Source organism: Megalopta genalis, chromosome 17 (genome assembly GCF_051020955.1).
Source record: "Megalopta genalis isolate 19385.01 chromosome 17, iyMegGena1_principal, whole genome shotgun sequence".
Lineage (NCBI taxonomy): Eukaryota > Metazoa > Arthropoda > Insecta > Hymenoptera > Halictidae > Megalopta > Megalopta genalis.
Window position 1 is genome coordinate 2,330,697 of NC_135029.1, and position 14,669 is coordinate 2,345,365.

Below are 14,669 nucleotides of genomic sequence, written 5' to 3' on the forward strand. Positions count from 1 at the left end.
CAGTCGTCCTCTTCTCTCGAATGTTTTATGTATAATATAAACGTATTCAACCTACTTTATTCATCGCATTACGGTTGAAGGGGCCAAGTCATAGCGGTGTATGTCACATTTTCTCCATTATGAGAAACAAGGAACGTCACTGTTCACTGACAAGTATATTCTTTAGTTGCTAAAATTGCAGTTTTGTTAATTTGTAGTTACGTCAATTAGTAGTTATGTTAATTTCTAGTTAAGTTAATTTTTTAAGTTAAATTGTAAGTAAGTCTAACTAAACGAGGCTGCAGATTTTATGTATTTATTATATTTATTATATTTCACTATATTATTATATTTATTACATTTCACTTGTCTCCTTAACACATTGCGGACGGCTCACGAGATATCTCGTTTTTAGCAAATTGAACGTTGCGGACGGGTCACGAGATATCTCGTTTTCATGTTTTTTTTATTTAATCGGCAACAAGCAACCAGCCGCAAATATTTCTGTTACGTAACCATGATAACGAAGCCTCCCGCATTCCTAAGTAATTTTAGCGAAACAAATGAATCATTCCAAGCATGTAGAAATGATCAGTCATTATAGCCACTCTAAATCAATATTCAAATTTGTATAATAAATAATAGTTAAAATGTAAAAAATCTTATATAATAAACAAATATATAAACTATGTATATACAGTATTATTTAAGAATACTAAATGCACACAAATTAGAAATGCGCGTATCCGCTTCCTGTTACTTGCCAAGCATGTTTTTGGAGCGTTTGAAAATGTGCGGTCTTTGAGGGCGTGTTGAACGCGCAGAGCCCCGTCCGCAATGTGTTAACATTCTGGTATGAATGTACGTTACATTTTAATGCTTAAATTAAAATTATCGAGAATATAATTAGTGTGACTTTAACCACTTCCATTATACGTTATACGCCACATTCATCTTTCATAAAGCTTATTTATGTTAGCATATTACTAATCCACGAATCCTCCAGGCAAATTCTCATTTTCACAAATTCTTTTACAAGAATCCAAGGAAGGTAAAGATTTCTTACACCAACCAAAAAATTCCTCGAGGTAAACGTAGAATAACAAATACAATTGTTCTCCATATTCATAAAAACCCTCGGTCATACTAACAATTTCGTACCAATCATTTAATAAAATATGTGATTGCTAGAGATTTCGCACGTAACGCAACCACGTCACGCTGAACGTCAGAGGACCCCATAGAAGACACCCTACATTACCTGAAGCAGGCTAACTTATACAAGAGAATCTAAAAATAGTAACATCGCTAATTACTCGACAGTAGATGCGACGCTAAAGAAACAAAAGACGTAGCAAAGGACATAGCAATCATGACACAGCGATTAAGAAAAGAGACGCATACGATCGACGACCACTGGCCACAAGTCACCCGGAAATATCGGCGAGAAGGCCGTAAGAGTGGATTTCGAGTAAGTCGCTCGATTTTTTTCCAGCGAGTATACATCGATGCCGGAAATATTGCGAGCTCAAGTTTCAATTAACCGGAAAGTACCATCAGCGTCTTTTCCGGCTGTCGCGGTACAATACGAAACGTACTGTACACGGCGAAACGAGAAGTGGATGTAGTGGAACGGTGAGCACAGAGCGCGGAGGATTCGAGCTCGGGGGTGGTTGCCGTAGGAGCGGAAGCGCGAGAAATAAACGAAGAAAAAAGCCGGAGCCGAATCGGAGAAGAATTGGCGGGTGGACAAGAAAGACGGTCACGGTGGCCGGGAAATTTTTATTCGGTTCGCGTTTAACATCGGTCAGCCGACATTTTAGTCGGGACCGTGACTAGGGTTTAATGGCGGCCCGATTGTAACACCCAAAGCCCGTCGCCATACACTGTTATGTGATGGGGTTTAGGACGGAAGCCGAACACGGTAACGCCTATAAATTTAAACGGCTTTGGACGTGCGAAAGCTGCGAGTCCGCTTTCGACTCTGCTGGTTTCGCGTTTACGTTCGCGGCGCGACGATCCGCTCCGTGTCTCGCCGACGGCCGCGGCGCGCTCGCTGCGAGCTTTCCGTGAGCTTCCTGCGAGTTCGCCGGGAATTAAACGTCCTCGCGGCCAGCCGACGTCCTCGTGAAATTGCTCATAAGGCCGACTTCGCAGGTCTCCCCGCGCGGCATAACGAAAACCCGTACAATTCAGTCGATCATGCTGGCTCGGCTTGTGCCCGCTCGAAACTCCCTTACACAGTCAGCAGAGCGCTGACTGCTATTACCAACAGAGCTAACGAAACTCTCGGGACTTCCCGTGTTCCGTTACGGACGACGGAAATACGATAATGCTTCATAAATTCTCGATTTCAGGAAATCGAGGAGAACCGCGCGTGTTTTTCGGGGGGAATTTCGTGATATTTAACTGCACGTTTCGCTGGACCAGATACGCATATTGCTGTCTTTTTCTTATAAATAATATTCAAATGTGCATTTACATATACTGCGTATATGTGCATTTACATATAGTTCTACTCCGTTCCAACAAGTTTATTTATTCATTATTTATCGTGTTCCCCTCGTCAGGCCATTCTCAATGAGCGTTTCAAAATAGTTCTACCTTGTTCGAAGAAACTTTTTTATTTTCATTTTTTTCACGGTCCTACCATAAGGTTGTTCTCAGTGTACGTTCAAAAATAGTGCTACCTTGTTCCAAGATGCTCTTTTTCGCCTTTTTCTCATGTTCCTCACATGAGATCTTTCTTAACGCACTTCCTAAGATTGTCGGAACTTGTTGCAAAGTGTTTTTTTCTTTCTTTAATTGCATTTCATGTTCCTCTCCTCCATTTTTCGAAGAACGTTCTAAAAGATAGTTCCATCTTATCCCAAAGTGCTTCTTGATTGTTTCACGAGATCGCCGCACAAGTCGAATTTAATTTGACACTGGTTGATTTCGTACGAGTTTGATTGGCAATGCGGTGGGGGGCTCAATGTGATATAAAGCGAACACGATCAACTAAGAACGAACGTCGGGTGAAAAAGACCAGTAACAAATATATTTGTAAATCACATGCAGCATGTCATTGTCCCGATTGCGAACATACATTACAGGATTATTGCGTTCAATTTTTATTTTCTCCAATTTACTTTCAAATGACAAATACTTATCTTTATTTACTTCTGTTAAACCATTTTGCACGAATGAAACTGTATCTGTTACAATGAAATGCTTCGAGACTGTTTGTGCATCATTTGATCGCTTTCAACATAATGTATTATTAGACTGCGGATTTGATGCGTTTGTAGCAAAAATGGGTGGCTGAAACAGAACACAGTGACAAAATTGGAAGAAGCTAAGAATGTTGGTGCACTTGTGGCGGCTACCTCCAGACCTGCCAGCAGAGGGCTCCTCTTCCCGCTAGTAGCCGATCCGCCTCGATCCGTATATATACACCGAGACTTCGTCCTACCCTTACGTCTAAGGCAAGGGCCCGCTAGGATAGCCTTACCGATGAGTCCTCTAGCGGGCCCCGGACGAAACGTCTGCCCACTCCCATTCCACGACCTTCGAACCGCCGCCAAACACTAATATCAAACTTAATAACGTTATCAAAGAAAGGAAGAAAATTATGCTTGGCTCGTCTGTCTCGCAATTGATGCAGATATTTGTTATTTTGCATAAAGATCGGCAGTTTATATGTTATATATCGGGACCACCCGAACATTGCAAGCGTATACTAATAACGATCAGACCAGCAGAAGAGTTTAAAAAAAGAAGGGACCAGTAAACCACACGAATTTACGAGGCGACCTAGTACATTCCCCAGCCTCAGAAAGTATCTTCCCAAAAAAGACTTGTCATCGTTCTTCAATTTCCTGCAACATCACTACCGGCACGCGACCAGGATGACACGCCGAGTTCAAACAGCATTGTCACCAGCTTTGGAAGGCTGATAATAATAGATTAAAAATTGGCGCGCGATACGGCGAGGGAAGGACTAGTTGAAAGCGGAGCGCGGAACGCCCGGAGCAACCGGCGGCAGCTCCGAAAATTCTGGAAGCCTAATTACTCGGAGACCCGATACATCTCGGTCGGTCGCGGGCGCGCGCGTGCTCCCTCCGCGCGTGTAATATCAGTGGCCCGTTGCCAAATGCACTCTCCGGTGATAAAACTCCGGATGAAAATCTGTGCTCGACTTTCGTCGGGCTTAGCGAGCGAGGAGATCGGTTGGTAGGAAGCTAGGCGTTCCCGAAGACGGCGCGACGGCGTAAATTCGATTCTGACCTTAATTACTTCATATCTCACGCGGCCGGGATCGTCGCGGACCGTAACTCACGGGGCCGCGCGACTTTTTCTCGGTCGACGCCGGTGACGAATGTAACGACATTCCCGGAAACATCTTCGAAAAGTTTATCCAGCCCCCGACGACGGTCCGAGATACACACGGGAGGAAGTTGCCGTGAAATGGAACTAATTTAGCCGTCCTTATGTGACTCGGATGGTCGTACTCGATCTTGCTCGCGAAAAAACTCCAGCCACCTGGCGCGGTGCGGTGCGGTGCGGCGCGGCGCGGCGCGACAACGCTCGTAACTCCGCGCGGATCAGCCCGGTTCGGTTATGCCAACGGCTCAGACTGCATTCTCGCGGGGTTCGTTTGGTAACGCCGAGCCAGACGGATGCTACCGCGGATCCTAAGGACACCTCCTTCATCCCTAGCCTCTTCCTTTTTCAGGCGAAACGTGCTGGTCCAGGCGAGGTCGGGAAGAAAGAGTTCATGGAAAAAGAGAGGAACGCTCTAATGGGGGCCATTTGATTTTCTGTCTCATCGGAATGACTCCATCCACCTGGCTATGTACGGGATTATCTGTTCCCGAGCGCGACTCAGCGACGAATAGTTAAATAATGCAAATTCTGCGGAGTACTCACAGTGTCGTTCCGATGTCCTTTCATCCCTCGACGAGCTCCCGATTTGTTAAATGTTTTACACACGTCGGCAACGGACAATGATTAACGCCGCCGCTGCCCGGAAGTAATTGAGTAGGTTCTGGGATACCAGCCGGAGTCGAAATAGTATAGTCCGGGACAAAATGATGGACCGCTTTAACATTGGCGTAAGGCTTCTCTTGTTTAACGTTACAGTCAAGGTTTTGTTTTTACCACTAGCTTGCAAAATACCGCTATGAACGTACACGAATGAAGTAGAATCGAACTTCGGATGTTTCAACAATTTTAGTTGAAAGGAAACGAATTTTTATGGAAGTATAGTGGGAGAAAATGAATGGATAAAATTGTTTACATTGGTGAAATTTCCAAATCTACTTCGTTTGTGTATGTTTATAGTGGTATTTTGCAATGTTTGTGTAAAAACAAAACCTTAGTTACAATGCTGAATATATAAAAGTTACGTTAATTTGAAAATTCTATCTTTTTGCCCTGAAATATACAGATTTTTCACTCCGGATTCGTATCCACTATTCTCAATTCTTTATACTTTTTTTCTGGTCAGATTCACCTTTTTCGAATCAAACTCATTCTTCTTCTGGTATAATTCATATTCGCCGATGGCGCAACGAAGTTATAATGTGAACTTATAACTTATATGTTCATAGTTTATTAACCCTAGAAAGATAACCATATGACAACGTACGTAAAAGATAACCATACGCTTCAGAGGCGCATGCTTTTCTAAGGCGTCAATTTTATACTAACAATGGTCATTTATTTAAGTTAATCTAGTCATTTTAAAGGTTTGGCATTATTGTCAAAATAAAATGCATTTATATTATATTTTTTTATATTTTAAGTAATTTTAAACTTAAATCACTAGACCTCTATGAAAAATTAACAAAAATCAACAGTCTTCGCAGGCGCCTCTGCGACGTAGGTTATCTTTCTCGGGTTAAACAAAAACACACAATAACGTAGTAAAATAACATTAATAATACACAATGACAATCACCGGATCTGGACGATTACATTTCGAGCTCGTTGCACCGTAAGACGACGATGTTAAAAGCGCCGTAGAACGATCATTTAATTTTTGCATAGCCCTTAATTAATAATATTCAATCGAGAAAATAATTTCTGTACCTCGGGAACTATGGTAGATACTATAGTATGCATGTGTATCCCGGTAAAAGAATGCTATAAGTCTGCTACTACTTGATTCCGCATATATGTGTTTACGGGCAGCATTGTAGCCAGAATTTGATAATGTAATTAAACTTTGCGAGATACGCGTGGAGCTTTCATGATGGGCCACAATACACGTAAACAAATTCCGCGGTTCGGTGGTACACATATTAGCTCATAATGCATAAGTTCAATCGAGTTAATAAGTTAATAATATAACAAACACGAAACAACATTAATATTACAGTAATGACGGATGGAAATTAATCGATCGAAGCGGAAATTAATTTGGAGATTTGTCGTCCATGTAATACATACATTAGCGCGTAATTACGAAACACATTCTCGCGGTCCGATGAGCACACATGCTTGAACAAGGAGTTATGACAGAAATAAATGCACGAACGATAAAGAAAAAGAAAAATGGACTTACTTTCAATAGAGTACTCTGTAAAAATAAACCGAAAGTGTTTTAGAAATAATGGAATTTTATATAAACATTTAATACTACTACTAATATTAAAATGACACAAAATGAACGTAATACCTTTTTATAACTAAAAACATGATAGCTTCATATGACATATAAATAAGAAATGATAATTGAAAGAGAAAGCAAATGCGGCTCGTAGAAGTTTAAGAAATGTTTTCTATATATTTATGCTAGAGAAAGTTACAGTCTTCATTTGCTTGTTTACTTTCATTCGAATATTTCGATTATCTTATCCAGTTTCGTTGAGAGAGTTTAACGAGCTACTAGCATCTTATTTGCGTTTCCAGGACATAATTTAGCAATCAAATTTTGGGTATCTCCTGCACCGTCGCAATTGTTGCTACTTTTATTTTTACGCGAATACCTAAGTGCATAAGTTAGAAACGCATATTACTATGTACAGGGTGTGCGATTTTATTAGGTCGTGTATAGTATGAAATCTCAGATTATTCAAAGAGAAAGTTTAAAGAAATTACTTCTTTCTTAAATTAAAGGAATATTTTATTAATAAAAATATGCACCATTTACCATTTACGTGAATAATATGTACCGGTTTCAATAACAAATTTCTCTATAAGAATCGTAGCAAAAGAATTCCTTGGTATTTGTTAGGGATAAGAATTTCATATTACATAACCTAATAATTAATCTCTGAGAACTCGATTCAAGTATATGAAATTTAGAAAAAATTATAAATAAACGTTTAAGTGCAATAATCATGATTGATTGTATTTCAAGAAATTTCCTGACGTTTATTTCTCTGATAGCATCGCGTATTCTTATCGACACACATTTCGATGTAGACACACATATTTAACAAATTGTAATCGAAACCATGCGAATCTAATGCAAACGACTGTGAAATAGAACGGAAAGTAACCTATCCCATACATTAACTGTCAAACTGATCTCTATACAGACAAATAAGAAACCCAAGAATTAATCGAAGAGAAAGTCGACTGACGAGTATATTCGTTATCGACGATTAATAGGCTATAAAGAACAGTCGTAACCATTAAACATTCGAGACGCCTTCTGAGCTGCGGAAGACTCGTATCTAGATTTCTAAATGTTCATTGCCATTTGGATCATTTATCCAAGCCGTTTGTTGCCTTAGTACACAAACATCGATATCTGTGTTCAGTGTGCCTATGTATGTAATGCTTTCCATTGTAGAGCACAGAAAACTGCAACAATCGGTGCGGTCGAAAACGTAGATTTCCGTTTTAAAAAATGAGGCTGTTGCATTTTTCTGATGCACCGATGCATATCCGATGCATATCCGATTTAACTTTCATCTGTAACAGTTTATCCTATTTCCAACAGTTTAGGAGGTACAGCCTGCCCCAGTTACACATATTTTGTATACATGTAAGTTTGGAGTAATCAAGAATAAAGTTACACTATAGTTTACGCTATAGTTATAATATTGTTACGGCGACTTGTCCAAATCAAGTCGCTGTAATGTGAAACTGCCTTGTTGTGAGCAACTCCTTAACACGTTCCGTGCCGAGCTTTTTTTATTCGAATCTTCACACTTTGATATTTTACTAAAACTTGATGTATTGCGTGCAATTATTAATTCTCGTACACATAACAACGTAACAAAAACTTATCAACGCCCATTCTTGCGGTGGAAATTGATTCTTCGGTTCTAAATTTCTTGTAAACAATTTGTTCGGTTCACTAAGTAAACATGCAAGCGTGTACCATCGATGGTACACGTGGCACGGAAAGTGTTAAAGAAAAATATGCCAAGGTGTGTTATCAACGGACAATCGAAGAGTCGGGATCGGACCGTCGAGCGATCAACACCATCTAATTCAAAGATCTCTAACACAATTGAATTGAGTTGTATTATAGTTTATGTACTTTATTGTAAATAAAATGCCGCGACGCGAGAGAAATGCAGTAATTCGCAACAATATGTTAGACCGAAGTGAACGCCGCTATGTGTTCTAAGTCATAACACTGTCAATTTAGAGATCAGCCGCCGGAGCGTGACACATTTGATGTGTTACAAAATTACGTTACATTCACTAGTTTTTCTGGCCTGTATTAATTTGCTACTACAGTTCGTTTGCATTCAAACGAATGGATAGATATAAAGTTAATTATACAAACGAAAGGCACAGCAATTGGTCACCGCACAGTAACTGGCTCCGCTACCCTACATTACAATAGAAACGAACTTCAAAAGCTAGTCGAACGTTAGTGTCACCCACGTGTGACCGACGAGGGCACTGTTGCGTCCAGAGACAAGGGCCATAAAAAGGCCCCACCATTGGGGAAACCCTCTCAGGCCCCAACAAGGGTCAAGGCAGACACCCCCCTCCAAGGGGTGATTCGTGCCTTGACCAATAATAAACAATCTACCTCCATCCACGGGTGCTCTTCCACGACTTTCCAGCGTTGGAAGAGCATTCTTCCACCAGCGCTCGCAGAGAGTGCAACACAAAAAATAAAGTTCTCTAAGACTACTAGAGACCCTTCCACGTCATTAATTTGCCGTAGGAAGCGCGAATCGAGCGTACAATAGTTCGGTCGCGCATGTACGTTAGGCGACTAACCGAACGTACGGACAAAACAGGCACTTCACGTGTTCGCCTTTGCGAGGCATTTCTCCTGATGAGACGTCGATGTCGAGAATATTTGCAACCACGGTGTGCGCTTTGGCAAGTTCTTTCTTTTATCCGTTACCGTAGATCGCCGCACGCAGAAACACGACCAAGAAATATCAACTGGCGCAAATGTCAAATTATTTGTTAGATACACAAGACTGACTGGCGGTCTAGCTTGTGGTGCTCGACAGAGGATACGTTCATGCATGCGCGGACATGGCTATACCCATGAGGCATTCATACGTCGCTGGTCCAACAAAGTCCAATAGGAGGCAGTCACGGGTAACGGAGGCAAAGGCAGACCCAGCCGGGTACAGTAGGATGAAAGTGGCTCCAGCCGAAATTGGCGGTTCGACTGGGCCGATCTTGCCAAAGCTCCGTTTAATAATCTCGATAGGTTAAGTTAGGACGGCGGCACGAGGGGACACAGAGACGGGTACTCGGTCGCTTGAACCCTCCAAGTAAAGGTGGCTGCCAGTAGATCGATAACACAGTTAGAGCACCGCCGACGACGCTCGATTTCTAGATCCTCACCGTGAAACCCTCTGGCCCTATCCGTTTTCGTATCCGGCGCGGCGTGGTCGAACTACTGCCAAGACTATGGCTGACGTTTCGAAAGCGAATCGAATTCGGAAATGACAACGTTTCTACTTTGCGCAGCCGTGCCGTGTCGGGGTGTCTCGCCCGTTCTCCGACGGGTCCCTGACTTCTCCCCCATTAGCCCGTTCCCATGTGTTTACCGACGTCCCCCGCTTTCAATAATACACGAGGAATCAAAGTTCCAGGCTACGATGCGGGTAAGCACACGTTCCGGTAACACGGTATTTCGGACCATTACCTTCCCAGACACCAAATTCCCGACTCTGCCAAACAGCTGGTCGGCGCACCACGGGCCCAGGGATCACACAAGAACTGTAAAAGACCCTGTTTCACGAGTAACGTAAAACTAACTATTATGAGAACAGCTATAATCGCTCAATTGTGATCTCTTCTTGAAACGGTAGCACAAATAATACAATGAAGACTAGGACAGAGTGTATGAAGGTGAATGGACAAATTTTATCCACGTGTTTTAATATTGTTCTCTATAAATTCAGTCGCACGAATAATGTTACGCAACGAACAACTGTAAGAAAAATGTTTACAGGAATATAGTTGTTTCCAAGCAAGAATATAAGTACTGTTCCATATGGCGTACTTCAATTTTTCCCTTGTCCCGATTTATGAAACGTGGCACGGAAGTGGTGCTCCGTAATAGGAACACTCTCGTACTTTACTATTTCATTCGTATTATTATTCTTTTGTATTGTACAAATATTTCTAAGTTAATTGTGTTATCTAGAAATCTCTCGAACACTGGTATAAATATTCAGTAATAGTTTCAGTTGTAATAAAATCGATGATAATCTTGTACCCACTGAAAAGCGTTCCAAAATAGGTGCTTTTATCTTAGGTAGATCTTATATCCACTGAAAAACGTTCCAGAATAGGTACTTTTATCTTAGGTAGATCTTCATTTATATGAAGATATATCTCTCGAGAGGCAATATAGTTCACATAATCAAATCGTTCATATAAATGGTGTCAGTCATGAGTAAAAATATGTATTTGAAGAAGTATTCGAAATGGTTAATAAAATACTCTTGTTCATATGAAATAATATTTGAAGATTTATTTGACGTTATAGAGATAAGTTCATAGAAAAATGTTATTTATGTCGTGCTAAAGAAAATTATTAATTGAAATAATATTTCCAGATGACATACTGGAAATAGCTATTTGAAATTCTATTTCTTACGATTAACATTTATGAAGAAACACATATTGTTCTTATATTTCTCTTAATTAATGAATATAATTGAAATTGGGGGATATTCTGCAATAGAGTGTTCTACAATGTAGATAGAAATTGGAAAACAAAGCGGAAATTTATATGCATATTTTCTTGGAAAATCTAAATTACTATTATGTACCTATTTCTTCACGCCTCAGGGTGGTGTTCGCCCTAAATTCATAAGGTATTTCCACATTGAATTGCAGGTTAAACGAATGATCAATCGAAGTCTCCGGATTCGCATCGATCAGGATACAGCGAGATCTGATTTGCACGGTTTCGCATTGCGTTAACTAATTTGAAGACGAGTGTGTTATCAAGGGCCCACCGTGCAGCGGGTTTAACTCGCTGCTTACGGCTCTGTAGGAGACGAGAGCGCACTCGGTTGCTCCGAGGCGAAGCCAAGAGCACCGTCAAGAGCAAATGGTAGTTAGTAGTGGGAGAAGAACACCGTGTTCGTAACAACGACAACCGCTGCCAATTACTAGTATATGTATAGTCTATGCATAGTCTATTACGGGAGACCATTGCTCCGAGATGCGTGGTTTTGTGCATTCGCGTTCGCCGTGCACCGCTACAGAACACCGTCTGCTCCTGGGAGCAATAAGTTGCTCTCAGGTTAGTTCACCGTACACGGAGCAAGCAACTCGATACGCCAATAGACTTTGCCCACCCGAAAGTATTCGAGCCTCTAGCTGTTCTATCCTGTTGAAATTGCGCTGCAGTGGTCCGCAATCCTCGAACTTGAACTGTGACGAATGTTGACTTGGAAGACACGAAATCTATCGAGCTTTCAGAACATCGAATAAGTCTTGGCCGATCGGCAGACTGTGGATTTTCATGGAAAATGAAAATTGTCCAAGTTGATTGTAAGAAACGCAACCCTCTTTCTATAATTTCTGTTGAGTCACCTATATTTTTTTTTATCTCGGAATCGTATCCTATGTAAAAAAAATGCACAGTTTTTGCAACGACTACTTCTTTGCAATATTTTTTCAGATATTTAGCTGATTTTTCATGTTCATGTCAAGGAAAATGTTGTTCTTTTCCAATAAAATGACAACATTACTTTCTTCTGAAAGGTTTTTGATTTCATTTACGAACATCGTACTACGAAAAAATGTTTCAGACGAAAGTTGCGCAGTTTCTTACGTAGAATATGATTCCGAGATAAGGAATATAGGTTTATGATAAAAAAAATACAATATGACCTTGAAATAATCTTGAACACGCCCACACATTAAAAAGCTAGTAGCGCCATCCGATTCCCCACTCGAAATACTAGAGGACGTTATACAGGGTGTCCCGAAAATGTCTCGCAATCCGAAAGTAGCGGATTCCTGAGGTGATTTGAAGCAACTTTTTCCTTAGCGAAAATGCAATCCGCGGCTTCGTTTACGAGTTATTAACGAAAAACAGTGACCAATCAGAGGCGAGATCATTTGGCGCGAGACGGCCGAACCAATGAGCGGAACTGGGCTCCGTGCACTCGTTGGCTGGACCGCCGCGCGCCGGCCGAGCTCGCGTCTTATTGGTCAGTGTGTTTTTCGTTCATAACTCGTAAACGAAGCCTCGGAGAAAATTTTCGCAAAGGAAAAAGTTCCTTCAAATGACCTCAGGAATCTCCCATTTCCGGATTGCGAGACATTTTCGGGACACCCTGTATAATTATATAACCTGATACAATAATCACTATAATCTTGTCGTAGCATTAGAACGAATTGATTGATCGATCAGCACTCGAGTAAGTGTAGCCGTATAAAAAATACTAGTTTCCTGTTTCTTCTAAGAAATTGTGACAATCGATAAACTCCTAATCATTGTGACGGCGAAGATAATGGCACGGCAAGGAGTTAACCTGGATTGGCCGACCTCTCGCTGGCTTTCCTCAAGAGATAAGTCGAGGATAGGACAAACTGTATCAACCATCAGTTATGCTAGACTACACTCCGACCGGTTATGAGCATGAGAGGCGCGCATGGTGCTCGCAGTCCTTGGGCACTGTTCTAATGACTTCACCATCAGCCAACCTGTGGCGTGGAAGGAGAATCTCATTTTTAATGCAAATTCTGATTTCGTACGATACCCTGAAATTAGCATTGATTTTGCAATTCCGAAGCACGCGGGCGATTTTTCATAAAATCTGTTTGCAAGTCGTAGCCTAAATGTAGGATTTCCTATAAGCGCTTTCTCTTGTTTGATTCTTGGAATAGGAAATATCGATCTTGTCGAGCGATTCTCTTGGCTTTTTCTCGATCATATTGATCTCGCTTGTCTTTCTATTTCCACTTTCTCGATGATAAATTTAATAAATTTATCGACACGTTTCCCATATTATTTCACGAAATCAGCAATGTAACCACGTGTGCGTTCACTTTGTGAATTTTTGCATCTTTGCACGTAACAATGTATCCGAAGACTATACACTAGCAGCGCATAGCTAATAGTTCACTTCAATATTTTAATTGGCACATCAGATATTCCTGTTCGTAAGGTATCTAGTTCACGTGACAGAAAAGTCGATTGGTATGGTCGGGATTGAATGGTAGAAACATACTAATGTCATGTCACGTGATATCACGTGAAATCATATGAATGAAATCCGTTCACACGTGAGAGTATATGAGTGAAGTGATATTGATCTGTTCCTAACAGGTCTTAAATACTAGAAATAAGCAGGCTCACACTCTTCAAATGTCACATGGTTTCACCTGATTTCACGTGATATAACACGTTCCTAAATTTCTACTTTAAGACTAAGCTGCATACGTAGTAATTTTAAAATAGACAGACTTGCCTACAAAACAAATGACAATCTGTTAGCACTAATTAATGTTATTAATATCTAAAGCCTGCGTTATACCTTCTTGAATGAACAAAGGAACAGGGAGTAACCGAGAGATTGACAAAAACGGGATTGAATTTATTTTTCGACAAAAAGAGTTTCTTTTTATTACGCTATTGAACCCCGATGGAGTTATTAACAATATAATATATTAAAAATATAACATATTATGTACATGCAGTGGCCCACAAAAGTGGTTGCACACCCTTTAGAACGCGCTAACTTTTTTAAAACTGGATTAAGTGATTTGAATTGTTTTTAGATGATAGAGAGACTACTCTACTAGACGATAATCAAAACGTTTTTATTTAAATTTTGCTATTACTTTAATGACAAAAAAGAAGTAAAAGATTAATACCGTAAGATGATCACGTAAAATGCATAATTAAAAACACAAAATCTTTCACTTATCAGTTCCTATACAATTTTCGAGCAGCATAATGACGTTTCTTTCAATTCGACTCTGTATAACGGAATCTCGATGTTTCCAAAATCTGTTCCGAGTGTAAAGACTTAATTCTGAGAAGGAAGGCCGCCAGGTGATAGTGGTTTGCCCATTGCCTTGGGTTAGCATGATGGAAGTACTTGAAAAATTTAGAGTCTTTGTAGTTCGCCTCGTTAAGAAGCGTAACCCGAGTATTAGACGAAGCTTGATTTTTGAAACCTTCCGGGAAGTCGGTAAAGGGAATCGGAACATCACAGGGCATTCCGAGTAGAGATGCTTCTTTTGCGAGAGCGACAGCTTGTAATTTAAAAGAAAGAATATTGTATGCTTCGTGC

At 40.6% G+C, this 14,669-nt stretch overlaps 1 protein-coding gene across 5 annotated transcripts in view; it reads right to left on the reverse strand.

The window, feature by feature from the left end:
- LOC117222855 (semaphorin-1A) overlaps positions 1–14,669 on the reverse strand; it is an 870,584-nt gene that overhangs the window by 628,528 nt on the left and 227,387 nt on the right. For 4 of the 5 annotated variants that reach the window (XM_076527085.1, XM_076527084.1, XM_076527083.1 and 1 more), the window contains exon 3: positions 6,530–6,544. The exons of the other annotated variant lie outside the window; for it this stretch is intronic. In XM_076527085.1, the coding sequence (XP_076383200.1) occupies positions 6,530–6,544 (15 nt within the window). The remainder of the gene's footprint in view (positions 1–6,529; positions 6,545–14,669) is intronic. 5 annotated transcript variants of the gene reach the window in all.